Here is a 26,290-nt window from a genome sequence, read left to right as displayed (position 1 = left end):
AAACACAAAACCAACAAACTTTACTTCAAAACATTTTAAAATTATGTCAAATTAGCACGATTTCAATTTAAAAAACACGACTTGTCTGCTTTTGTAACTTTCTTTTTAAATCTCCCCTTTTTTTTATTAATTTTGAAAAAAATAATTGCACCGGTTTGGTGATTTTGCCCACATGCACCTTTATTGGTACCCAAAGAAGGAGAAGGCACAAGCACTCATTTTGATGTCTTACCATTTATCAAAACTGTACCTTTGCTTGCTTAGTAGTTACTACTTTTACATCTCATACTTGTAACTGCACAACCACCTATGTTTATATTACTGCTTTGACACGCGAAGATCTTGTTCAGATAAAACCACTGGCACACCGAATATTGTGACAAAAACTTGTTACATATTAAACAGGAAAGAGGTGGTATAAAAAACATAAGACCTGTGAAGTTGCAAATTATGCTTGAGCAATGAGAACAATAAGCCAAAACGTGGTAATATCAAGTTCCATACTTGTATACTATAACAGCAGTCATACAACAAAAGACAGTACCTTCCAACTATTCATGTATTTGAAAGGTGGCAACTTGATCTCATCTTCAAGAGGCTAAGAATGGGCTGTGGCCGAATATTGAAATAGGTGGCTGGAACCAAATAAGCACAGACTAGAGACACATAAAGTTTAAACCAGACAGAGGAAAAACTGTAGTACATGCATGTGCCTGTCACGGCAACAATTGTCATACAGTTCAAAATGCTCTTCACACTAGACAGGTCCCTTTGTGTTGCTGGATCAGGAAACTGACCTTGGACTTGAAATTTTGAAAGCAACTGGTCCTTCAACTGGAATCTATTTATCAACCAAGTGGACATTTCAGTTTCAGATTCTGGGATAGTATCGATGGGGATGCGGTGAATATGTATATGAACTTCAGAAGGATCCACCCCAAAGACATTGTCCAAGAAAGAAGGGCAGCGGTTTTTGTAGCCAATGGTAACATCATAAACTGAATGAAAAGTTAGAAGAATTTTAGTGGCAGGATGATATGATTTACCATTGTTACACTTTCAACTTTCTATTGATTGATATCATTGCAAATAACACTATATATACCATTTTATCCAAAAGGGGAAAAAAAAGGCTCATTTAAGATCTCCTACATTCATCAGTTGGTTCTTGCAAATGCTAGAAGATATAGACAGATGACAATGCTGCAGATTTTCCATTATGGTATCAAAAGGGAAGAACAAAGTAGCCTATGAACAATTCTTGAATGAGTATACGGACTAACTATGAATAAACTAATGTCAAACACTTTATCAATAATTATATAGATAGGAAATATGGACAAACAAGATAACCTGCAGTGAGAGATTCCCTCAACTCTTGCAAGCAGGCGCAGAAGCCCTTTGTCTTTGGAAGTAGAACATTTTTCAGAACTGGTAACCCATGTTCAGCAGCATATTTTTGACTCCGAAGGCACTTTTGGTCACTGCAAGAAGAAATTTTCAACAGAACACACATACAGAGTTACATATGCTACATCAACTGAAACTGGGAATGAAGGTTGTTTAGTTTCAAAATCACCATTTGAAGAGTGGTGACAGCATATTTTTTACTAACTTGTTTTATGGATTTTTCAAGAGAAAAATAGCAAGATTATAAACTTAAATAGACCTGACTTTTTATGCCAGAATAAGCAATGATCATAATCAAAGATATATAACAGTGTATCAAAGATTTAGCTGATGATTGCCATAAGGTAGGCAAAAAGAAAAGGCATTAGCCAGTGTCTTACGTAAAATCAGTGCCTTCTGGGAAAAGAGCAAGCCAGAGAGGATCTTGTGGATTCTTGAATGTTGAAAGCATATGGCGCATGATTGATTCATCTGCCTCCCACTTTCTTTCCACTGGGATGAACTCTAGTATGTGAAATGACCAACCAAAAACTGGAAGTCTCATCAAGCTGCTCTTAAGTATATATTTTATGTATCCAAGGCATCCCTTCCTCAAGGCAAGGTCCCATAAATACATCCAATCAACCTCGGTTCTATGATTCGCGATCAGTAAGATCCGTTCTCTACAAGGAACATCGTCTCCAGAAAACACAACCTTAGTCTTGTTGATCTTTTCAAACAGAAAGGGCCACAAGGCAAGCCAAGCACCAAAGAAAAAGGAAGTTGCTCTCCTGCTGTAACGGACACTAAGAAGTCGAACTATAACAGCACTTATAAAGCCAAAGAACACTAACATTATAAATGCTGTTGAAAGCAGAACCAGTAGACACACCAGACCCCTTAAAATTCTCAATGGTGCTAGAGCCTGATACTTCTTAGCTCCAAAACATGAACTTGGAGGTGTATGAACAGCCATATCCTATATCAGAAGCAATCACAGAATACAAGAGGAAAATACTGCACTGCCTCTTCCAGAATTGCCTCCTCAATCAATTGACCAAATATGATATGAGATATCAATGATCCTGGATTGGCAAAACAGAAAGAATTGCTCTGGCAACTGGGTTTCTGGTAGTGAAGCTGACAAAAACAGCTGGACTCTGCCAGCTGTTTTGTCCTTGTAGTTGATGACTCAATAAGAGAATGATTTTTGACAATTTTGGCACAGAATGAATGCACCTGAAAGAAAGTCCAGCATATCTTTACCATGAAGGACATCGAGTATCATGAAGCATGAAAGTGGAGAGAACAAAAGAATTCAAAAAAAGAAAGCCTACAATATCTAATAGAGAACAATTTCAGCATATGCAAAATAAAACATGGTAAGGTGTCATTACTTGTAATAACTTGACTAAAAGAGGATGAAGGAGTAAATAAACAGTAATCTTAAGAAAAATCAACCTTTCCATAAAGCCAATGCCAGAGCAACATTCTTTTCCAGCTGGGCCAAAATAATTCAATTGTTTGACAGCACTATATACTATACTATAGGAAAGACAATCAAAGCATCCAGCATGTGTGATGTGTTAGAGTAGCAACGAGATAAGTACCTTATGATGCAAAAGGGGTTTGCTGTGGGGAAAATAAACTAACTTTGCTATCACAATAATAACACCACTGTTTGGATAAGTTATAAGAGGAGAGTGTGGGAGCATGAGAGAAACATTTGTTCTATATCCTAAAGACATGATGCACCAAAATCGGGATTTTACCACCAACTAAGACACAAACTCACATCCAAATGTATGACTAGACGGCATCTTTCCTTGTCCTTTATTTCTGGTGATCCTTGCAATAAGGCTTCATGGAAACCCCTATGTAAATCAAGTCAAACTCCACCCAAATAAAGACACAATCTCCCTCAATCTCAACATACGGTAACATCAGATAGGGAACAAAAACATAAACATTACATGACTAAAACAGATAAAAATGACATGCATCCAGCGTCCTAGCAACACGTAACATTATTTATGATACCAAGTATGATCACAGCAAAAAAAAAACACGACCACTTGGGACACTGTTGATGACCTTGTGTACAAAACAAAACCACATTATGCAGGAAGGGTATTTTCTTCTTCTTCTTTTTTGCCATTTTAGAAAATAAGGGAACCCCCATTTACAAAAACCTTACGGTTGCAGGAACTGTTATGCAAGCTCGGATTTTTCTTTTCTTTTTCAAAAGCTTGTAACTTTGGAAAAGAACACTGATCTCTTGCAAAGTTGGAAACAACAAAAACCTCTGAGGTGTCGAGCTAAGAGAGAATGATGCAATGAGGCTGAACATCCTCACCTTTGATCAATGTTGTGGCATTTTTTCGGCCCCAGAAAGACAGTGAGTGAGATCAACAAAACACAAGGTGAAAAAATGAGGTTGCAGTGGTTTGGTTGAACAGTGAGATTGGATAGAAGTTAGAAGTAAAGTGTAGAATGTGGGTAGGAGAGTGTTCTTCCTTCAATAATAGTACTCTCATCACCACTACTGATGTTTCGAGTTTAACAACACACAGTACTGGTGAAAGAAAAGCCTCCAAAATGTATGAAACTACACCGCGTGCCACCTGCTTTCACGGTACGTTTTAATGTTCCAAAGAAATTTCATTTTTTTTCAATGATTAAAATTTGTACGGTGTTATTATTTGAAATAAGAAATTTTTTCACAATATTCGATGAATATTAAAATAATATTATTTTAAAATATATATTATTTTTTATTTATAATATTGACTAGTTTACTGATTAATAATTTTTTATTTTATGAATTTATATCAAAATTTGTTATTATATTAACTAACAACTCTTTATTATTAAAATTAGTTAGTAATCAAGTAATATTTTGTAATGATTCAATATATCAAAAGTGGATTATGTATATATATATATATATATATATATATATATATTAATTAAGTTTTTTTTTTATGTAATATTTCTAACTCATCTTGAATTAATTAGTATGTCTACTAAATATATTTATCTAAAAGGAAGGATTTTGTTTCAACTATAAAAAAAACTCACACTAAAAAAAAATGTTAGAAATTTAAGATGGATGAAATTGATAATATATAAATAAAACAACTCATAAGTATATTACGTTAAATTTTTTTATTAAATATAACATTTTATTATAATTATTCACAATCTATCGTATTAATTTTATTTGGTATCTCCCTGCTTTTCCTTTAATTTTGTTTCCGTAAGTAATTAAGAAGAAAATTAATAAAATGTAAATAGTTATATAACATGGAACGTTATATGACTAATGACTAATTTTTCATTTAAATTAATTTACATTTTATTCATTAAAATACATGAAAAATAAAAATTGGATTAAGTAGTCAAATTATCATGAATTTTAAAAGCACGTAACTAATTTACGTGATTGATAAAAGTAATTTCACGACGTTGGTGGGAGAGACAATTTTCACCTTCGGAAATTATATTTTTAAGAATGATTATTTTATGCTTATAAAATTTCTAAAAATCAAAGAAGAATGTGTTATTTGAATATAAATATTTGATTATTATCACATTTATTTACATGATCTACACATTCAATAAAACTTGTTTCATCTTGTTTCTGTTGTTGGGACCAGGTTCGGTGGAACAAACCAGGATCGAATTATAACGTTTGAATCACTGTGTGTTTACGTAAAAATAAGTTTTTACGCTAAATATAAAGTGATTGCATAAATTGACAAAAAAACATATTTTATTAGTTATAACTTTTCTAAGAAATCAACTCTCCTTTCATAAATTTACATTCTACGTAAAAAAAATTAACAAAATTAGAATTTTTTTTATCTTGTTTTATAGAAGATATGATTCACAAACCAATATATTTTTCAAACTAACATAAAATAATCTATTTAACTAACAAAATTTATAAAATTCAAGTCCAAATTAGAAAACAAAATTGAGGGTGTGAGAAAAGAAAATAAAGTTTACTATGATTGAAATAATAAAAGAAAAGAAAACTGTACAAATAAAAAATAAAAAAATGTCAACATATAAATTATATTACAATTAAATTTCATAACTTTTAATATAAATTACTTTATAGACTTACAATAAATTATCGTCCAAGATTACTTTTAACTATTGATGACATATTTCTAAAAATATTAAAAGTGAACTTATTTACAATGATAAAAAGATACATTGATAATGACTGTTAAAATAATTATCGGTTAACAAAAAATTAAAAAAAAGTATTTTAAAGAGTAGATAATTTATGCTAGTATTTTAAAAAATAATTCTATTTGATTTCAAAATAACCTCCTAAAACAAAAGTTTTTATTTATTTTTATCTCTCCTATAATAGTGGACTCGAAGAAGTAAACTCTGTAGCCCAAAACACGAAAAAGAAAAAGAAAAAGAAAAATCGAAATAAAAAGGAAGTAGAAGAAGAGAAGCAAGCAAGGAAGCATTTTTCTGTGTTGTGTGTAGCGATCCTCAAACCTTTCTCTCTTCTTCGATCACATTCAAATGGACATTGATTTCAAAGACTACCAGTTGCGCTGTGAGCTTCGGGGCCACGAAGACGATGTAAGATTTATCTTTCAATTCTTCATGTAAAATCTTCAAACTTCCAAAACTCAAAAATCGTCGTTTTGCCTTCTTTTCCTTTTTCATTTCAATTTGCATTGATTGGTTGAATTCAGGTTCGCGGAATATGCGTTTGCGGCAGCGAGGCCATTGCGACCTCGTCGAGGGACCGGACGGTTAGGTTGTGGTCTCTGGACAGCAACCGCAAGTTCGTGAGTTCCAAGATTCTTTTGGGGCACACGAGCTTTGTGGGACCCTTGGCGTGGATTCCCCCGAATTCGGAGTTTCCGCTTGGTGGGATTGTGTCTGGCGGCATGGACACTCTGGTCTTTGTCTGGGACTTGAACACTGGTGAGAAGGTTCATACTCTCAAAGGCCATCAGTTGCAGGTCACTGGCATTGTGTTTGATGAAGGGGATGTTGTGTCCTCTTCTGTTGACTGGTAGGGTTTTCGTTTTTTTTTTAACAATATCAATTCTTTTGATCCTAGTTCTTTTTCAGTTTGCTTGGATTCCTTGTTTCAATGTCTCCTAAAAGTTGAAACTGATTTTGCTTCAATTTTGATCCATTTTTTGCACTCTTCACTGTTGCATAGTACCTTAAAACGGTGGAGAAATGGGCAACCTGTAGAGACGTGGGAAGCTCACAAGGCACCAGTCCAAGCAGTTATAAAGCTGCCATCAGGGGAATTTGTTACTGGTAGGCATAGTATAGTATAGCTACTCGTTAATTCATTTGGCAGGAATTTTTTTTATTATCTTTTGTCAGTTTATAGTAATGTTTTAAAGCGAAAATTTATACTTGGGGTTTTGCCTACGTGTAGTGAGATCTTGTTAGCTATAAGGCTTTTATTTTTTTAGAATGATATGGAGTGAATTAAGTTTGTTAAACTTATGGTCTCACAATTTTAGGTTCAAGTGACACTACTTTAAAGCTTTGGAGAGGAAAAACTTGCGTACATACCTTTGAAGGACATTCAGGTTTGTTTTACTGTGTTTCAACATGCATGTTGCATTTTATTCTTTTTTTTTTCAGAAGTTTACATTTGTTTCTGTATGCATGTGTTGTAATTTTTAGATCTTCCTTGTACATATTTGTGAGTGGATTTTATCTTGGAAACATATTATCTTATCAAATTGGTTGTTTTCTGCGAATTTCGCTAGTGTTTTTGAAATAAATGAGCGCCAGAGAGGTTGTAAGCTTGTAGCATTTATGCTACCTTGGTAACTTGTTTTAGCAGTCATACTATATTCTTTTGTCTTTAGGGACTACATTCCCATCCACCTGTTATTGTTAATGTATCTGCTAATGCTGATGACCTTTGAGGAGTGTACAGATACAGTTCGTGGCTTGTCTGTGATGTCTGGTCTTGGAATCCTATCTGCATCCCATGACGGGTAGGTTCATTTCTGCTCACACTCCTCTTGATCTAATAAGTCAATCCCTGGTTGTGCTTCAGAAAATATATGTGCCTTGCCTTTCTTGTTTTTGTTGTTACAGTTCTCTTAGATTATGGGCAGTAAGTGGTGAAGTGTTAATGGAGATGGTTGGTCATACTGCTATTGTTTATTCAGTTGATTCACATGCATCGGGACTTATTGTCAGTGGTAGCGAAGATCGTTTTGCCAAAGTTTGGAAAGGTAATTACCTTTTTATTGCTTCTTGTGAATCGTCGTGACAGAGATCATATGGAACATTATCACCATGTATTACTTCAGTGACAAGCAATAATCAAAACTTACAAGTTTAATGGCCCTGGTTCAGTTTTGGGAGTTCCAAGTGAGCTACAAAATTAATGTCGGTGTTTGGTCTTCAGGAAGTGTAAAGGGAAAGCATTTTTGGAGGGTGTGTGTGTCATCTATTGCTTCATATATTCAGAAAACTACTTATTCTTCTTTTAATCAGTTATATTATATTTCATTCGCCATAAATTTTACAATTCACAGGTTCGGGTTTATGTCAATATCCACAATTTTTGCAACTGTTTTTCCAAATATAAATTATTTTTTGTAAGAGTACAAGTTTTATTTTCTAGTGTCATATGAAGAAACCTTTCTCTTTCATTTTCACCATTCAACTTGCCATGTACATGAATCTTCCAAGGTTGTAAGAAGCTCAAAGGAATCAATTTTACTTCACCGGGCTATTATTTTGGTTTTTTGCCTTAACTTATGTATCTCTGGTTTGAAATCAACATACTTTTTTCTCTTGAAACTTTTTCAGATGGAGTTTGTGTTCAGAGCATAGAACATCCTGGTTGTGTTTGGGATGCAAAGTTTATGGAAAATGGGGATATTGTGACAGCATGTTCAGATGGAGTCGTACGCATTTGGACTGTAGATCAGAATAATGTTGCTGAACAGCAAGAGCTTGATTTATACACTTCACAACTTTCTCTATACAAATCTAGTAGGTATGTTCTGTTTATTTGGTTGTCACAATGTGCTGGCTACCCTTTTGTAACATCAGTTTTTCCATTTCTTGTCTGTCCATATTGTTAATTTCTTAACCAAGATTTTCACTTGACCATGGTAATATATGGTTCATTTGTCCTTGGTGAATAAATGGCTTCCTTTTCTTGTGAACATTTTACACCTTGAAAGTCCAAATATTTTTTTTATTTTTTAAATTTTAATCTATCTATCTATCTATCTATATATATATATATATATATATATTATGTTATGTTATGTTATGCTTGGATTAGCTATGTCTTGCTATTATTGATGAACTTAGCTTGATCTGTTTATTTTTGCTAGGAAGAAGGTTGGAGGATTGAAATTAGAAGAGTTACCAGGATTGGAGGCACTGAAGATCCCAGGTATACTTTTAACTGTTTTCTCTTTAAATTCCATTTAGCATAAGCGTTACCCCTACCCACACCATTTGTTTCTTCTTTTGAAGTGTTGGGATTGGGGCTGGGGAGACAGATGTAATTTGCAAGTGATGGCATCACATTGGTTAAAGATTGCCCACCTTTTGTAAATCAGATGCTATTTTCAGTTTTGAATGTCTTTTCAGATAGGAGAGCCAAGCTTGGTTGAATGAAATTGTAGCATTAAATAAGTCATAACTTACAGGTTTTCAACAGTTCTGTTATACCTGTTGGCTAATCACATTCTGTAATTTATACATTTGCATGATACATGGTTCAAATATATAACATTAGGGGGGGGGGGCAATATAATTTTTTTTCAAATACATAGTAATAATTTTAACAAAATCAGGGGGTGCACCTGTACACTCTTGTATATATATAGGTCCGCCACTGGTTAGAATGAACACCCCCTCCTCTTTTTAACTGTGTTATAATATTCTTGCATATTTGAGCATCCCTATTTGTCATGGTTTCTGTTTTAAGCATCTTCTGGTTCTGAACAGGAACAACTGATGGCCAGACGAAGATAGTGAGAGAGGGGGATAATGGGGTGGCATATGGATGGAACATGAGAGAACAGAAGTGGGATAAAGTAATTCCCTTTGTTCTATACAACTTTTAGTTTCTATATTTTTGTGTTTCACTTAAACTATCTATTTCTGTTATTTCAAATCCAAGTTACAGTGGCAAATATAGATGATATTATAAGATTTTTATATTAACAATCCACGTTTACTTAAAGATCGGTGAAGTTGTTGATGGACCTGAGGAATCAAATCGCCAACTGTTTGATGGTATTCAGTATGATTATGGTCAGTTTTCTTTGTTTCCCTGAACACTTAATTAGGTTTGCCTTCTTCAGATTCATTTCTTATAAACTTTGCCTGTGTCTATTCAGTGTTTGATGTGGATATTGGTGATGGTATGCCTATCCGTAAGCTGCCATACAATCGATCAGGTACACGTTTTAACCTCCAGGCAGCATGTTTAATCTTGACTTAATAATGAACGGATTCACTTTCTTGTGCCACATCAGGAGTAGTTATCTTGTTGTTCTATAAATGTTTTGGAATAGTGACTTTAACCGACTTAATAGGGTCAGTAGAAACGTATTAATTATTATTTCATTAGTTCCTTATGTGTTGTATAATTCAATTATGAAAACTTGGAGAAGTAGATGGATTTGTTCATATTCCACTAGAAAATCTGGATTGTGTAACATGAACTACTCTGGTCAAAGTTATCAAAACTGTTATGGTAGATTGCATCAGTTTCCAGAATGTGTGTGTCTGTGTATACTTGGGCAATGTACTAATGAAAAGAAAGCAGTTGCCCTGTCCTGTATAGAAAAAAAAGGAGGTGTGGTAGTAAAATAGCACTCAAATATTTTTGTTTTTTTTTGCATTTGATTTTCGCTTATGCTCTGGAGTCACAATACTTTTAAGATAATAGAGAGATATTTATGAAGAAGAGAATGTGCCAACCTTTTCAAAATATTTGTCCCTTATTTGTCTGTGATGTGAATATACCATTCTCTTTTATGAGTGGTTTAATTATTAGGACCTTGGAAGAAGATTAATGTGGGTTCTACGACATCATTTTAATGTACTTATCCATTAAGCTTTATAGGACACTTTATTGCCGTTTTATGCTTTAAGCCTTCATGTCACTTGCAATTGTTTGTCTTATTTGACTCATGCAAGATGGTAAGAATTTTATGCCTGCGAATGAAAATTGCTGACTAATAAAGAAAACTTTAATATGTCTCCAGATAATCCATATGATGTTGCTGATAAATGGCTACTCAAGGAGAATCTTCCACTTTCTTTTCGTGAGCAAATTGTACAGTTCATTCTTCAAAATACAGGACAAAACAATGTTACTTTTGATGCCTCATTTCGTGATCCCTATACTGGCTGTAAGAATAGTGTCTGTTAAATAAAAGAATTGATGGTGGTCAATGACGTACATTATCCTTGTAGTCCTCATTTTTAACTTAATTGCTTTTTACTTTCTGTTTCAGCCAATGCTTACGTACCAGGACAACCTTCTCATTTGTCTGGTAATAAAAACTCAGCTTTATGTTGTCATTCATGAGTTTCATCATGTCCATCTTGTATTTATCTCGTGCTTGTATGACTATTGCCAATTATTATTATTATTTTAAATTTTTAATGACAGATATTTCCGCAAAACCCACGTTCAAGCATATTCCTAAGGTGTGCTTTCATACCCTTTGTATTGGATGTGGTTGACATATTTTGTCTTTGGGAAATACATTTCAACCTGGGAGTTCTTGAGTCTGGAAAATGCAAATGATCTGTTTTATCTTTTACTTAGTAAAACTTTTTTTTTTCCTTTTTATTAAAATTAAAAATGCATTTTTATTTTTTAGCTGGGGTTACATGATATGTGGGCAGTTAAAGCCAGGCTATGTAGCAAAGTCCTTGGTCCCAGCATGTTATATTTTGTGTGCCCTAACCTAAGCACCTGATCTGGCATAAGCAATTTGTAAATTTTTACTTTGCTGTAATTGTGGTCTATGTATCCTACTGTCTCTTTGTATTAAAGATAGGGATTCCTTGAATCGTTACATGGAGAATATTGCTCTAAATGGAGCTCAATAGGAAGAAATGAATATTAATGTTTCTTGATGATGCCCTAGTTTATTAGTTGCAAATAAGGTTTCACTTTAGAAAATTGGTGTCAAGTAACTCTAAAGTTTTGATTTCATCGTAATTTGGCCTTTATGGTCTTGCTATTATTATTAGCTCATTATTACTGCTACTATTATAAGAAGACAAGCAGTCAGACGTGCCAGCATATCATCTTTATAGAATGTTGCTCAATGGACGAGTAATTTGATTCCATTTGGAAGTGGATGGTGCTAAAAGTAGTGTAATAGTTCTTTTAACGCAATTTATGTGAGGAACTATGTACTTTTTCCCTCTTTGAGTTAATCATGTAATTTTTTAGCTCATACCCTGTTATTAATTCTGTTGTCAGAAAGGGATGCTTGTTTTTGATGCTGCTCAGTTTGACGGGATCCTTAAAAAGATTATTGAGTTCAATAATTCATTACAATCTGACCAGGTAGATATCGTAGATGTTTTAGTCTTCTTTGGTTATTAATTTGTTATACATACATACTTTTGGCAAAAGGAACTTCAAAGTTGAGATGGTCAGGATTGGGGAATGTTTTAATCTTCCATGTCTGCTTTATCCATTCATTTCGAACTCCAATGTACTTGTTGATGATGATAACTTAAAATGCCTTTTGATTAAAGACTTGAAATCCACAGGTTATGATGTCCTTTAATACAATGGACTTAAACATGACTTCCAACTACCTAAAGAGAAACTCTGCATATGAACTATGTATAAGAATTAATAAAAATTGAGCTGCATGTTTTAGCAAGTAGGCTTCAACTTTTAGGGAGCATACATGAATTCAAAAATCAAATGTGCTGTGCGTAAATTGGTTATATTTTGTCAATCTCATGCAGGAAAAGCAGAACTTGTCTTTGACTGAGCTCAATGTTTCCAGACTGGGTGCCATTGTTAAAATTCTGAAAGATACTTCACATTATCATTCTAGTAAATTTGCCGATTCTGATATAGACTTGTTACTGAATCTTCTTCGATCATGGCCTACTGCAATGATATTTCCTGGTTAGTTACTGTCTCTTGTGTTGCTCCTTTTCGTTGTACTTCAAGAAATTTTCATTGCTAATTTGACAAAATCATTGGAATTTCTTTTTTCATATTTTTATCCTCACTTAAATTAGTGAACTTCTCTAGTCTTTAGGAAAATGGTCTCCTTACTTATTGTGCTTTCTCTATGCAGTCATTGATATCGTAAGGATGATAGTTCTTCATCCGGATGGGGCTATTTTACTTCACAAGCATTTTGAAGCAGGAAACGGTATCAATGTTGCCATCATTTTGTTTTTTGACATTAAATTATGATAGCAATCAATAGAATCCCTTTTTTTTTTATGTGAAATTGGTCTGAACATTGAGAGAAGTGAGAACCACTCTAGACTCCCATGCTTGTAGTGTGAGACTCACGTCCCATACCTTGTAATTGAATCCTAGCATAGTAGCATCTCATCATGCTTCCCCTGCACCAGTACACGTGGGCTGTCTGTACACTAACTCTTTGACTAGTCACACGTAAGCATTGTTATGTAAGTGGTACCACCCCACACTGCTTGTTTGCAGTTGAGAGACTGAAAAGATTTATACCAGTTAGTATATATGCTTTCAGCAGTTACCTTAGTAGTTAGTTATGTTTCCTCTCCCTTAGTTTTGTTCCTCCACATTGTGCCCCTTTCGACCCCTTGAGTATACACTTTGATTATCCTTGTGTTTCTACCAGAAATATGCACAAGTTCTGATACTCCTTGATCTTGTATAATATTTTTTTCCCTACCTTTCTGTTGGTTTGTAATCTTTCATTGATTTTCTCCTGTGTTATATCCAGACATTCTAGTGGAAGTGATTAAGAAAGTTACTGTAAGTCCGACAATTCCTGCAAATCTGTTGACCAGCATTCGTGCTGTGACTAATCTCTTCAGGAATTCATGCTACTACAATTGGTTGCAGAAACATCGTAGTGAGGTTAGCACCTCTTCATTGTAATTTTCTTGGAATTTTTGAAGGATTTGAAGAAATGCTTGGTAGACTAGCATTAATGTAGAAATTTTTCTTATGCAACATTGTTGTGAAAAAAAAATCAATTATATTACGTTAAGTAAAAAAGATTCATGAATGCATGTTTTATGTGATGAGTTTAGAACTTTTTATTTTTCCCGTGTTCATGTGTTTTTAGTGATATTCATTAATTTGAAGATATACATCCACTTCTCAATGTGTCTTTTAATAATTTTTCACAATTCATCTCTACTGACCGGTATCAATTCATTAATTCAATGGCCAGGCTATCTTATATTGTTATTTTTGCTTAACAAAATTTATTTCTGAAGGATTACAATTCTTTCTCCATCTTTTACTTGACCAGATACTTGATGCTTTCTCAAGTTGTAGTTCATCTCCAAACAAAAATTTGCAGTTGTCATACTCTACCTTGTTACTAAAGTAAGTCCTTTTTTTGGTACAAATTATCTAGTCTTATCTTGACTGTAAGTTAGTGCACATTGTTTTGGAAAAAAACTGTATATGATAAATCATTATTATTTTGCTGACATAATTCCACTATTAGTTGTTCATCTAGATATACTTTTTTTATAATTCTAGTTTAGCTTTTTGGAATTTCTCTTTCTCTCTGTGTTGGTTGTGTTAATTCCAAATAGAAGATACAGTCTCTATGTTCAGGTGCAGCAGTGCTTCAGTGCTTTCTGGTTTTTTTATTACCTCTTCCCACTTCAAGAAAATAAAAGAAAGATCAAATGAATTCTATTATCTTTGTGGGTGAAAATAATGGAAGGGAGGGTAATTCGCATCTGGATTTCTTTTTTTCTTGGTTTGTCACTCTACTTATCCTGCTGCATGAACAAAAGTATAGACATGAAATGTGGTGGTGGCTTTTACGTATTTAGATCTCAGTTCACATTTCATCATTGCAGCTATTTTCCTTTAGAAGTGCAATATTAATAGTCCAGAATTTAAGTATGCAATAACTTTTCCTTGTGTGGTCCTCGCAGTTATGCTGTGCTGTTGATTGAGTCAAATGATCAAGAAGGTCAATCTCAAGTTCTATCAGCAGCTCTTGAGGTATTGCTTATGCTGTTTTTACCTAGCTATGACAATTGCCACTACATCCCTAAACCTTCTCCTACTAGGTAAATTTGAATAAAATTAATTAGCACAAGATTTGAATAAAACCATTTAGGACAAAAATTATTCATCCTTTTTCTTCAGTATTCCTTCTGGGGTTCAACTCTCGTTAATTAGATTATCTTGGACTCTCTCCCTCCTCTTACTGTTGGCTCTATTGTTCCTCTCACATGATCAAACCGCTTGTAGGATAATCTTTGGGTCTATTATTATACTTGTCTTGTAGAATTTCAAAATCAAGATTTGAGGGACTTCGCAAACATTTGCTCATGTCATCCACTGATATTGAATTATATGTGTGGCATCCCCATCAATATTATATCTAAATAGTTCAAATTTCTACCACTAAATAATGCTAATTTTTGTCATAATAAACCGGCATTTCTCATGCACTGCCATATTCCCCATAAATAGAAAACCTCCAAATTCAAAGCTTCTCCACTCCACACTTGATAAAAAAGGACCTAGTCAGTGTTGCTTTACATTTTGTACGTGTCTGGATTATTCAAAATCAAATATCCCACCTTTTAATGTTATTATTTTTAAACTACGCATTTTGTTTTCGGTGCAGCTTGCCGAGGATGAAAATGTAGAAGTTGATTCCAAATTTCGTGCTTTGGTTGCTGTTGGATCTCTGGTAATATTTAGTTTTTATCAGTTGCCTTGTGTTTGATAATATACATTCTTTTGTATCTATACAAGGCAAACTGTTTTAAATGCTTCACTAAATTTTTTTGTGTCTAATCTTCTTCAAACAGATGCTTAAGGGTCTTGTCAGAAAAATAGCTCTGGATTTTGATGTTTTGAACATTGCAAAAGCAGCTAAGGGTTCTAAGGATGCCAAGATTGCTGAAGTCGGATCTGACATTGAGCTGTTAACAAAGCAGAGCTGATGTGGTGTTCCGCTCCTCCAAATAAAATGAAGGTAAAAAGAAGAATGATTACGCTCATCTTAGTGACCCCTAACGGGGCACATGCACACAGGGTTCCTTTTTTATTGTTCTTGGCGTTGTCTTCGGAAACGGAAATTATTCTGTGTACAGCATTTCTAAATCCTTTTCCAAATTCTGTCGCATATATATTGAATTTTCAGTTTCATTCAAAATTCAATTTGGTACATATTGTATTATTTTCATTATCTACATTCTTTTACTAATAGACTCCATCGTCATCTTCATGGAAAATAGAATGGAAGTATGAGAAAAGAGAGAACCGTCAACTGAGCTTTAAGTTTGTGTAATATTTCGTTCTTAGTAACCAAGTTTCCTATAAAATAAAATTCATAACGATAATCAAATTATCAAACTTCGTCTTTAGTTCCTGCCACAGGGGGCACTTTTGAACACGTTATCATAGTCATGCTTAGATTACGCTGTTAATTTGCATTTTCTGTATTCGCAGGAGTACTTTTTGAACTAAAAGGATGTCAGCAACCAGTATCATTGTTTAGAGTGTAAAACTGACATCATTTTCAATTTCAAAACAAGGAGCTGTTTCATTTTAGAAGATTCCCTGAAAGTGACTCAGCAGCAGTAACCTACAATTACAGATTTCCACCGTACTGTGATCATTATAGTTGAAAAATTATGAGATATTTATCAGATAGATTGTGTAAGCCAATTGAGAACATTGTAGTCTTTTTCTATCATTTGCTTTAATATTAGGTTATTTAACATTCGGGGACGTGAATGAAGTCTTTGTGCGACCTGCGAGTTTGTTTTTTCTATTTAAGAATGCACGATTTTAAATTATCATTTACGGACTTAACATACTATCTGTCTATTGTCAATGCGATAGTCACTCAAAACTTCATAAATAGCTTTGTAGTTTCCTTAGTAAAGTTTTTTTATTTTTTTATCTTGCAAGTTAAAAAATTAGATCTTTAGATAAGTCTTTCCTTTCAACCACACTTTAAATAATAATTTTAGAAAGTTTGTAATTAAAGTGATTATACTTTAATATTTTATTTTTCCTCTCCTTTTTGGTTTTAAATTATTTTTAAATTTAATTTATATGCACACTTTATTCTTTTCATCACATCCTTTTTCTATAATATATTGTCACAGTAAAGGGAAGGAGTTAATTTACTCTACACTTACTCCAACCTGTAATTTTTATCATGTGAAAAAATTACTAATCTAACCATTGAGTCTGTGATTTTATCTTAAAAATGATGAGGCATACAAACTTTTATATAATTTGAATTTTTATATTTATATACTCTTATAATAAAAAAAAACTTGCTTATATTTGAAAAGCACATTTTTCTTTTGTTACAGAAAAATGCGCCTTATAAAATCAAAAGAGTATCAACAGGAATAACAATAATATTCGTTATCTTAAAAAATTCTTATGTGAAGTAATTTAAAAAAGAGTTCTTGTTTATTATTTTATATATTATATAGAAATATCTAGCATATGGATAAAGAAACTGGTGTGGTCGTTATGGGTGACACGCAGAGAGCTAATCAAGAATCCTCAACACACAGTGTTCTCGAAGCTTGGATCCATGAAGGCTTTGAGTGCCATAAACTCCACAAATCCATGTCTTCCCAATACCCATTTCCTCAAAGTCCCTATCTTTCATCCCTTCTTCAAATTCAATCCATTCTCACAACCGTACAACGTCCATGGCCACGCCGCAAACAGAGCTCACAAGCTTCCATTCACCATCAGCTGCAAGCTGAAAAGCTCTCGAGATGTGGAAAACAAAGGGAAGAGCGTTGCCCAGAAGATTGTCTTATCAGAAGCTTCCCCTCCACCACTCACTGAGGATGATGTCACCAATGGTGACACTGGGAATGTTCCACAAAGCTCAAAGAAAAAAAGGGAGGCCCTTTTGGGTTGCTCAACATGCTCAGAAGAAAGACTTTGCAGATTCTCTCTAGTTTGCCACTGGCTATTGCGGACATGTTTGCTGCTGCTGCTTTGATGGCTTTGGGTATGCATATATGCTTCACTTTTCCTCTTTTCTTTCTATTACTATCAATTAACCATATGTTACCTATGCTTCAATGATAAGTCATTAGTATGCATTAAGTATCCAAACCTTTCCACTGTTTTTCTTCATTAAGCATACAATTTTGTAAGATGTAAATATACAAACATTGTCAATTAATTAAGAGAATTTTAGGGAAAATATAATTAGTGCATCATTCAACTAAAAATATCTTACAGCAAATTTCTGAGAAAAATGTTATGAATAGTGATGTAGGGAGTAATTTTGTAGTTTGGGCAATGTAAAAACTGTGTTTTTATATATTTGAAGTGTCGTATTTTTTATTTTTCTATTTTAGCTATCATTTTTAAAGTTTAAGACGACATAAATTATTCTTTAGTTATTTAAACCTTCATCCTTTATCTAATGTATGATTAATTTAAATATAGACATAAAAATAATAAGCAATTTTAATATTTTATTAAAATCATGAAAGTTTGTTGTTGATTTATATGTACAAAGGGACGAAATGAGTACCATTTTGTAATTGATAGTAGAATAGAATATGAAAACATGAAATGTTTACTCGAAACAAACAAATGGTGGTCTTTGTGAATTCATCTTTGCCTATTGTGATGAAACCAGTTCCTAGAAGATATACATGATTAGTTTGTTCGATTCTCTTTCAGTCCCTTTTTCTCTAATTCAATGGGCTCTTTTAGATATTTGAATTAAGAGTGTTCCTTAATTGAGATTCTTTCTCTTTCCCTCTCTTTTTGTAACTGCAATTGCAACAAGAAGATTAAAATATAGAAATATAGAACTTCGAGTGAACTATCTAATTTTTCTTGACTAAGTGTATTCTAGAAGATTAACATTAGAATTCTTTTAGAGACAAGGGGCATGTGGAGAGAAAACTCATCCATAACACTTAGAAGAGAAAGAAAAAATTAATTTTTCTATAAGCTATATTAGCTTATGCCTCGGTTAAAACTATAATTTTATCGTTACTAATACAAAAGTAACTTCTACAAATTATGTATAAGTTATTTTTAGTTTATAGAATAATTGATTTCACTTTCATTCTAGTTTTTCTAGTCATGTATATGAGAAGTTCGTTCAAAAGAACCAAACATCTTTAGCTTTTGTTGCTAACATATAAAACCATGATCTTATAGCTCATACCCGATTATTTTATTGGTAGTGAAGTCCGTGGTAAATCAAAATGTGCTCTGTATAAATATTTGTCACGTTTATCCTTGTTACTATTTAGAGGATCGATGATGAAGCAGAAGCTTCTAAAATTTTTGGGAGATCTTATAATGGCTTAAGGGATGCTATTTTAACTTTACATACTATCACTTCAGTTTTCTGTGACTGCAAAATCTGCTTTAATATGATGACAATGACTTAAACTTATCCTTCTATGCCAGGAACATTTATTGAACAAGGTGAAGCTCCTGACTTTTATATCCAGAAATACCCTGAAGATAATCCTGTGTTTGGATTTTTTACTTGGAGATGGATTCTCGCCCTTGGTTTTGATCACATGTTTTCGTCCCCTGTATTTCTTGGAGTGTTGGCTCTCCTGGGTGCATCACTCATGGCCTGCACATACACAACTCAACTCCCTCTCATCACGGTTTCTAGAAGGTTAGTTTCTCACTTTTTCTGTATCCATAATGCCTGAGTTGGGAAGTTTCTTTTCCACTGAAGGCCTAAATTGTTCCATAGATGGTCATTTTTGCATTCTGCTGAGGCTATACGCAAGCAAGAATTTTCAGAATCATTGCCAAGAGCATCAATCCAAGATGTTGGTACTATTTTGATGGGAGCTGGATACGAGGTTGTAGTTCCCCTACTCATGTTCAACTATTTGCTTTTCCTTATATCCTTTAGAATCAAACATTCCATTGGACACATTTACGAAAGTATTTTTTATTAACCAACAACAGTAACAACAAAACATTATTTCAGTTACTAAGACTGGCTACATGGTTTACATAACTTTGTTGGAGTCAGTTAAAGGCAAAATTATCACTAATATACTTACTCATCATAAGATCTCTCTTAACAATTCCCTTCAATTGTTTTTAGGTTTCTCTCTTCATAGACTCAAAATCCATGCAATACTCTTTTCAACAGTGTGTCTAGTGATCTTCTTTACAAATGTTAAGACCACTTTAACTGATTTTTTTGCCATCTTTCATCAATCGGTGCCTCACCAATGCCTCATCATACGCAATCATTTTGTATGTTGTTTTTGTTTATATAAAACTGTTCACAAATCTATCTATGTTAACATTCTCATCCTTGCTCTTCCAACCTTTTTTCTGTTGTTATGTTATCCCTTTAAAACCTAATATTCACTACCATAAAATATTACTTCATTCTCATTGTTACTGGCCAACATTGAACTTGAATAATTTTGGGCTGATAAAAGTGTAATTTTGGATGACAGGTATTCTTGAAAGGACCATCTTTATATGCCTTTAAAGGACTTGCAGGTCGATTGGCCCCTGTTGGAGTTCATATAGCACTGTTACTTGTAATGGCTGGAGGAACTGTTAGTGCTGCTGGGAGCTTCAGAGGTTCGGTCACTGTGCCCCAGGGGCTGAATTTTGTTGTTGGTGATGTTCTGGTTCCTTCTGGCTTTCTCTCCTCTCCAACTGAGGCTTTTAATACAGAGATTCATGTCAACAGATTCTACATGGATTATTATGAGAGTGGAGAGGTAAAAGAGATTTTTGTTTTCTATGAAATTGTCATAATGATACTTGAAATTGCAATTGAACTATTATTCATGAAATATCAGCCTGAAAAGGTCTCTAAAATGTTGATTCTTGGCTTATGTTACAGGTTTCACAGTTCTACACTGATCTTTCCCTTCGTAACATGGATGGGAAAGAAGTAATGAGGAAGACAATCAGTGTAAATGACCCTTTAAGATACGGTGGTATCACCATATATCAGACAGATTGGAGTATTTCGGCTCTGCAAATTCTTAAGGATAATGAAGGACCGTATAACTTGGCTATGGCACCTTTACAGATCAATGGAGATAAGAAACTTTATGGTACTTTTCTACCGGTTGGAGATATTAACTCTCCTGACGTTAAGGGAATGTAAGTTTTTGGAAATTAGGTGTGATACCAAAACATCATCCTCATCTCTCTTCTCATCCCTTTTACTTTCTTGTGTTGTGTTGAATTTTAGATCCATGCTTGCTCGTGATCTACAGTCAATTGTCCTTTATGATAAAGAAGGAAAATTTGTGGGAGTTAGACGCCCTAATTCAAAGCTCCCAATCAATATTGATGGCTCAGAAATTCTCATTGTTGATGCAATAGGAAGTAGTGGCTTGGACTTGAAGGTGCCACCTTAAAGTCAAAACCACCTTAAACTCAACATTGAGCAGGTGTTTCAACTTTGTCATTAACTCATTGTTTTATTTATACAGACTGACCCTGGTGTGCCAGTTGTATATGCTGGATTTGGTGCTCTAATGATCACTACTTGCATCAGCTATTTATCTCATTCACAGGTGAATTTTCTTCTAATTGTTTGACATTGTCCATTCTCTCTCCATGTGATAATGGCGTTTTTCTGACGAAGAAGCAAGTGATAGTGACTTTTGGCTAAATAATATTGCTATATCATCTGAAAATTTCCATTCAAGGAAATGTCAATGTCAAAGTAGCACATACATTTTTGAACAAATAGCATGATTTATATGACCAGGACTGAAAAATTGCATATGATTGACCTTTTCAATTTTTTTATTGGTCAACTCACAGATATGGGCTTTACAAGATGGAACAACAGTCTTCATTGGAGGAAAGACTAACAGAGCAAAGATGGAGTTTCCGGAGGAGATGAACCTCTTACTTGATAAAGTCCCTGAAATTGTTGAATCAACTCTGCCTAAGCAAGCTGATAGCATTAGTGGTTAGCTTATGGCTTGAGACATCAAGATGGGTAAAGTTGCTCTTCAGTTGAATGACTGCAACTTATAATGGATTATTATGATCAATTTGGATAAATTTGTTCATTAACACTTACAGAAAAGAAAACAAAAAGTAAATGAATCAAACTTATGAATTAAAATCAACTTGTGCATCTCAACCTTTTTGCAAATTTTTCATAACCTTTTTCAAAAGTTGGGGATGTTTTGGTTGATTTTATCATGTTGAAGTTTAATTCATTTCACTTCTTTATTTCTTGTTCATAAGTAGTTATTGCAAATTTTATCCAAATTAGACCTATATAGAACTGATAAAGTACTTTGGCATACAAATACATAAACTCCATCAATGAAGTGCCCTGTTACTTGATCAGCTAAGGATTTACAAATGCTCGAAGGATGCCTTCCAGAAGCAACTCAAGAAAACATTTACAGTTATAATGCATGACCTTATTTAGATACACTCAGTTCAACATACATGTATATTTACTGTACACTCAGTCCAACATACATGTATATTTCCTGTATTTTTTTTATCTATAGAGCCAACTCAATCAACACTGGTATCTGTTTTGTTGTTTTAGCTCCTCATTTTAGTTGAAAAGAGAATCAAGTAGAATTTGAAATCTTTTTATTCATAAACTTGGTCCACAAAATATCCCAAAACTCACAAGCAAAAGATTAATCTATATGCTCGCGGAGTGTGACTTCTGCTAATCAAGCTTTTTTCTGTTTTAAATTTGATTAGTCCATAATGTACAGGTTGCTATTGTAACTGCACTAAGATGAAAACTCTTGTGTTTTCCATTTATTGTATTAAGATATTCCCATTTCCATTGTAGTGACAAAGGCATAATCAGAGATCTTGTAGCCAAAATATAAAGGTAATATGGCAACATTTATAAGAACTCTTGAACTTTTGTTATTGATAATAAATTCAACAATACATGGGCTGTAAAACTCCTATGAAATAAATCCCTCGTTTCATGTATACATTGACAATGTATGTATGCAGACCTACTCTACACAAGTTGCATAGCTTCTTTACGTTTCAAGTCAAAAACCTTGATGAGCGCATCTTCAACAGCCTGTTTGAAAACCAATTATGCAAAATAGTATTAAATGACAATGAATAGAATACTAACAAAAAGTGAAAGCACACCGCATCATTAGAAATTTAAACAAATATGACAAGGTCACTTGTATCAGATATTTCATGGATAAGTAACCATCTGAGTTGGACTTAGCACGATGGTTTAAAATAGGAGCTAAAACTACATTTGCTAAACGTTTAAAAAATGTAGAACTATGCTGAAGAAATCCACAAAAATGAAGAATGAAAGGCTACAATTTACCTTGTCTGGAGTGGATGCACCAGATGTTACACCAATTGTTATTGGACCTTCTGGCAACCAGTTTTCTTTCTCCACTAGCTCTCCATGCTGATAGTCCAGAAAATTCTTATCAATAACAAAGCTAAAATGAGCTAATAACTTTAACAAGGTACAAATCTCTGTATGCATGCTTACGTTCAACTTGTGTGCTATTTTGTTTCCGGGACCAATTCTTTGATCACTGTCAATCCAATAAGAAGGGATTCCATATTCCTCAGCTATCTCTTGCAGGTGTGATGTATTGCTAGAGTTCCATCCACCAACTACTAATATAAGATCCACATGTTCCTCCACCAGTTTGTACATAGCATCTTGTCGTTCCTGAAAGAAAATTCAACTTAGCTGTTGAATAGACAGAAAGCTTACAGAACAGAACTGACCCGCAATTATGTCATGTATGCTGCTAAATTAACAAGCATGCCCATCACAATAGACAAGGGGAGTGAAACCACACCTGTGTAGCATCACAAATTGTGTTGAAGCTCATGAAGTGCTCGTTGATGTTCTCCACACCATATTTGCGCATCATAGTTCTCTCCAGTAGTTTCCCTGCGAAATGTTCAGTAAAATAAATTCCATAAGGATTTATGATAAAGATACGTGAGGTACACACTACCCACAACACACCCTCCCAAAAAAAATACAAACCAATCTCTTCTGTCTCTCCCTTGAGCATCGTTGTCTGATTTGCGATGCCAAGCTTTATCAGGTCCTTGTCTGGATCAAACCCCTTGGAAACAGCAAATTTAAATTTCTGCACATAAATAAATAAGTAAATAATCATGACAGTGAAAACCACAGGATTTAGAAAACAAGATTAGTCACATGATAACAAAACCGTACCTCTAACAATGCTTCTTTGGTTGAACTGGACCCGTTAAGTTCACCACCAAGAACATAGTCACAAACATATTCAGCCTGTATAAAGTAAAAGTCATATAAAAATTACAACAAATTCTTGAAGGCATTCACCACACACAAATTGAGCATAGCAGCAACTTAGGACAGACCTCTGACATATTCTTCACAATTATATATTTTCCAGCAAAAGAAGCAGTTGCCACAGTTTCCTCATGGGCGTATTTACCATGAATTACAGAGGTATAATCTCCTTGCTTGTGCTTTTCAACAGAATTCCATACCTTAAAAGACAATTTATTGAAGAAACAAATCTCAGTATTTGCTGATACATGACAGTATGAATTGGAGTTATGTAAATCAGCACAATATCAAACCATATATACAAAAAAAAAGAGCACCTTTGCAACCCATGGACAAGTTGTATCAACAATCCGAACATTTTTCTCACTCAAAGTTAACATCTCTTCCACTGCTGCTCCAAAAGCTGGCAAGATGACTACATCACCGTTGTCGATAACATCAAATTGTTTAGAACCGTCTTCCAGAGGAACATTCTGAACTTTCATATCCTCTAGCCTCTGCATTAATAACTTATCAACATTAGAAAACAGTGTGTTCAAGAAAAAGGGCGGCAATCGACCATCAAATTCAGGACATGAATAAACTTTTTTACCAACTTCCTGAACAATGGCATAACTTCAAACTACCTATTAAAAAAATCGACATTATTGATGGGGAAGAAAATCCAAAGAGACCTTAGAAACGGTAGGATTGTGGATGATTTCATTGGTGAGCCATATTGTCTCAGTAGGAAACTGTTTTCTGGCCTCGTAAGCAATTTGAACAGCCCTCTCGACTCCCCAACAGAATCCAAATGCTTCAGCCAGCTTCACTGTGACATTACCCCATGTATACTCGAACCCATTTTCCTTCAAAGTCTTAATGATGTCACCTACAATTACAAAAAATAGTACACATGAAAAAAATCAGTACAACAACTAAGAAAACATGACATGCAATTACACAGGAGCATATCTCAGGTAAACCCCCAACAATAAAAACAGCTAAAAATTAACTAAGAGTTCAATTTCCATGAAACGTAAGAAAACCGTCCCAACACAAGAATACAACCAACGACAAGTTATCCAATCTCTCTCCCCCCTAACTCGGAACCCAAATAAACGCATGCCCAGAAAGAAAGTACCAAGCTTTTTCATGCAAATCAATTCAAAATCACATCAAAAGAAGTCAAGCACCAATTCTGAACTCAATCTAAGGAGACGTACTGGTGTATTCGCGATTCATGAGTTGGAGGGTCTCTTCCTTGTACCCAAAGCCTTTGCGGTTATAATTCTTACTCCGAGTAAGATTCTTCCGAAACAACTTCGGGTTGAACTCGGAATCCACAGACGCAGAAGGGGAATCGCCGGAGCATCGGATGGAGAAAGGTTTCCGGCATCGGATTCTGGTGAGAGATTCTGGTAAAGCGATGTCGGCACGTGAGGCAGGGAGACGGCAAAGATGCGCAGAGAAAGCCATGACAGATAGCATTACAGAACTTCAACCCAACACAACAATGTCTCAATGTGCGTCAGTTTTTTATGGCTGCAAACTCGTCTTCCCTGTTTTATTTTCAACTTTTCTTTATTTTTTTTATTTTTTTTGTTCAAAGCAGCCTTTTTTTATATTATTATTATTATACATTAATATAATGAAATGTAATATGAAATCTTACACTTCATTTTGAAATTTGTTTTTTTATAATGTTTCCTTTTTTCTGGTTAGGTTCCCGTTGTTTTTTGAGCTGACTAGGATGCTGACCATATTAAACCCTTCCCAATGCCCCGTGACTTGGATTAAATTTTTTTTTTCTTTTATTTGTTTCCTGACTCTACAAAGATAAAAAAAAAAAAAATCCCCTTTTAATGATCTTAATTTTCATTTATGATAAAAAAAATCCCATTTTTTTCTTTGTTTAGGGTTACCAAGAGATGCATTGATACAATTTATCCTTTCAATGTAGAAATGAACCTAACATGTTCTATAGTTAAATCACAAGTATAGTTTTTTTTTTTTTAGACAACATAAAATATTAAATTAGATTAAAGTGAGGTGAAATTGAAATATAACTAATATTAATGCCAAATTAGCCTCTGTACAAGATAATGTGTGTTTGGAAAACCATTTAAATCCCTTTCAAGGGGGTTTTTGGTATTCCAAGAAAAGTAGATTCTGAAGTTGCATTGAATGCAACTGATCACCAAACACACCTTAAGGTGGTGGATAAAGTAAAGAGATTCATCATACTACTTCAATAATTGTTATATACATATAAAGTAATTAACAAAAAAATAAAAACATAAAAATATTACCACATATTTTTTTATTGATGTGTCATTTTAGAATAAACTAGACATCTCTAAAGCAGCTTTTTAAGGAAGTTTTCAGAATAAGAA

General features: G+C 33.9%; 4 protein-coding genes across 6 annotated transcripts; 2 read left to right on the top strand and 2 right to left on the bottom strand.

Moving 5' to 3' along the window:
* Positions 1–374: 374 nt before the first annotated feature.
* On the bottom strand, positions 375–3,988 carry LOC114168896 (probable 1-acyl-sn-glycerol-3-phosphate acyltransferase 5). 2 transcript variants are annotated; one of them, XM_028053867.1, is made up of 5 exons: positions 3,746–3,988; positions 3,185–3,263; positions 1,791–2,628; positions 1,354–1,484; positions 375–998 (listed from the first exon to the last, which is right to left on the bottom strand). In XM_028053867.1, the coding sequence occupies exons 3-5, from the start codon at positions 2,363–2,365 to the stop codon at positions 556–558; spliced, it is 1,149 nt and encodes a 382-aa protein (XP_027909668.1). In that variant the 5' UTR covers positions 2,366–2,628; positions 3,185–3,263; positions 3,746–3,988; the 3' UTR covers positions 375–555. The 2 variants fall into 2 exon arrangements, with proteins under 2 accessions (XP_027909668.1, XP_027909667.1); XM_028053866.1 differs by lacking the exon at positions 3,185–3,263.
* A 1,804-nt stretch (positions 3,989–5,792) lies between these two features.
* LOC114169752 (phospholipase A-2-activating protein) lies at positions 5,793–16,446 on the top strand. Its single transcript, XM_028055038.1, has 23 exons — positions 5,793–6,000; positions 6,117–6,442; positions 6,596–6,699; positions 6,912–6,980; positions 7,337–7,397; positions 7,501–7,640; positions 8,224–8,413; positions 8,760–8,821; positions 9,382–9,470; positions 9,621–9,690; positions 9,777–9,836; positions 10,650–10,796; positions 10,902–10,940; positions 11,060–11,097; positions 11,885–11,971; positions 12,385–12,550; positions 12,726–12,803; positions 13,365–13,501; positions 13,902–13,978; positions 14,545–14,614; positions 15,249–15,314; positions 15,436–15,602; positions 16,079–16,446. The coding sequence occupies exons 1-22, from the start codon at positions 5,941–5,943 to the stop codon at positions 15,568–15,570; spliced, it is 2,271 nt and encodes a 756-aa protein (XP_027910839.1). The 5' UTR covers positions 5,793–5,940; the 3' UTR covers positions 15,571–15,602; positions 16,079–16,446.
* Positions 16,447–17,098: 652 nt separating this feature from the next.
* LOC114168769 (cytochrome c biogenesis protein CCS1, chloroplastic) lies at positions 17,099–22,221 on the top strand. 2 transcript variants are annotated; one of them, XM_028053698.1, is made up of 9 exons: positions 17,099–17,618; positions 19,049–19,268; positions 19,350–19,461; positions 20,077–20,349; positions 20,475–20,740; positions 20,832–20,988; positions 21,076–21,159; positions 21,413–21,593; positions 21,954–22,221. In XM_028053698.1, the coding sequence occupies exons 1-8, from the start codon at positions 17,531–17,533 to the stop codon at positions 21,566–21,568; spliced, it is 1,356 nt and encodes a 451-aa protein (XP_027909499.1). In that variant the 5' UTR covers positions 17,099–17,530; the 3' UTR covers positions 21,569–21,593; positions 21,954–22,221. The 2 variants fall into 2 exon arrangements, with proteins under 2 accessions (XP_027909499.1, XP_027909498.1); XM_028053697.1 differs by having other exon boundaries at positions 21,413–22,221.
* A 237-nt stretch (positions 22,222–22,458) lies between these two features.
* On the bottom strand, positions 22,459–25,445 carry LOC114168768 (4-hydroxy-3-methylbut-2-enyl diphosphate reductase, chloroplastic). The gene is made up of 10 exons (XM_028053696.1): positions 25,121–25,445; positions 24,590–24,786; positions 24,233–24,412; positions 23,984–24,115; positions 23,817–23,891; positions 23,622–23,727; positions 23,428–23,522; positions 23,109–23,294; positions 22,935–23,021; positions 22,459–22,667 (listed from the first exon to the last, which is right to left on the bottom strand). The coding sequence occupies exons 1-10, from the start codon at positions 25,383–25,385 to the stop codon at positions 22,602–22,604; spliced, it is 1,389 nt and encodes a 462-aa protein (XP_027909497.1). The 5' UTR covers positions 25,386–25,445; the 3' UTR covers positions 22,459–22,601.
* Between the last annotated feature and the right edge of the window lie 845 nt (positions 25,446–26,290).

Source organism: Vigna unguiculata, chromosome 11, assembly GCF_004118075.2.
Source record: "Vigna unguiculata cultivar IT97K-499-35 chromosome 11, ASM411807v1, whole genome shotgun sequence".
Lineage (NCBI taxonomy): Eukaryota > Viridiplantae > Streptophyta > Magnoliopsida > Fabales > Fabaceae > Vigna > Vigna unguiculata.
This window is presented reverse-complemented; position numbering and strand designations above follow the sequence as displayed.

Excerpts from the sequence above, each read along its gene's own strand:
- LOC114168896 (XM_028053867.1), bottom strand. The coding sequence starts at position 2,365 with ATGGCTGTTCATACACCTCCAAGTTCATGTTTTGGAGCTAAGAAGTAT. Across the intron at positions 1,485-1,790 it reads CCAGAAGGCACTGATTTTAC|TGACCAAAAGTGCCTTCGGA; the intron begins GTAAGACACTGG and ends TTCTTCTTGCAG. Across the intron at positions 999-1,353 it reads GAGGGAATCTCTCACTGCAG|TTTATGATGTTACCATTGGC; the intron begins GTTATCTTGTTT and ends CTTTTCATTCAG.
- LOC114169752 (XM_028055038.1), top strand. The coding sequence starts at position 5,941 with ATGGACATTGATTTCAAAGACTACCAGTTGCGCTGTGAGCTTCGGGGC. Across the intron at positions 8,822-9,381 it reads GGAGGCACTGAAGATCCCAG|GAACAACTGATGGCCAGACG; the intron begins GTATACTTTTAA and ends GGTTCTGAACAG. Across the intron at positions 13,979-14,544 it reads TACTCTACCTTGTTACTAAA|TTATGCTGTGCTGTTGATTG; the intron begins GTAAGTCCTTTT and ends TGGTCCTCGCAG.
- LOC114168769 (XM_028053698.1), top strand. The coding sequence starts at position 17,531 with ATGCTCAGAAGAAAGACTTTGCAGATTCTCTCTAGTTTGCCACTGGCT. Across the intron at positions 20,350-20,474 it reads ATTATTATGAGAGTGGAGAG|GTTTCACAGTTCTACACTGA; the intron begins GTAAAAGAGATT and ends CTTATGTTACAG. Across the intron at positions 20,741-20,831 it reads TCTCCTGACGTTAAGGGAAT|ATCCATGCTTGCTCGTGATC; the intron begins GTAAGTTTTTGG and ends GTTGAATTTTAG.
- LOC114168768 (XM_028053696.1), bottom strand. The coding sequence starts at position 25,385 with ATGCTATCTGTCATGGCTTTCTCTGCGCATCTTTGCCGTCTCCCTGCC. Across the intron at positions 23,523-23,621 it reads GGGAGAGACAGAAGAGATTG|GGAAACTACTGGAGAGAACT; the intron begins GTTTGTATTTTT and ends AACATTTCGCAG. Across the intron at positions 23,295-23,427 it reads CAATTTGTGATGCTACACAG|GAACGACAAGATGCTATGTA; the intron begins GTGTGGTTTCAC and ends ATTTTCTTTCAG.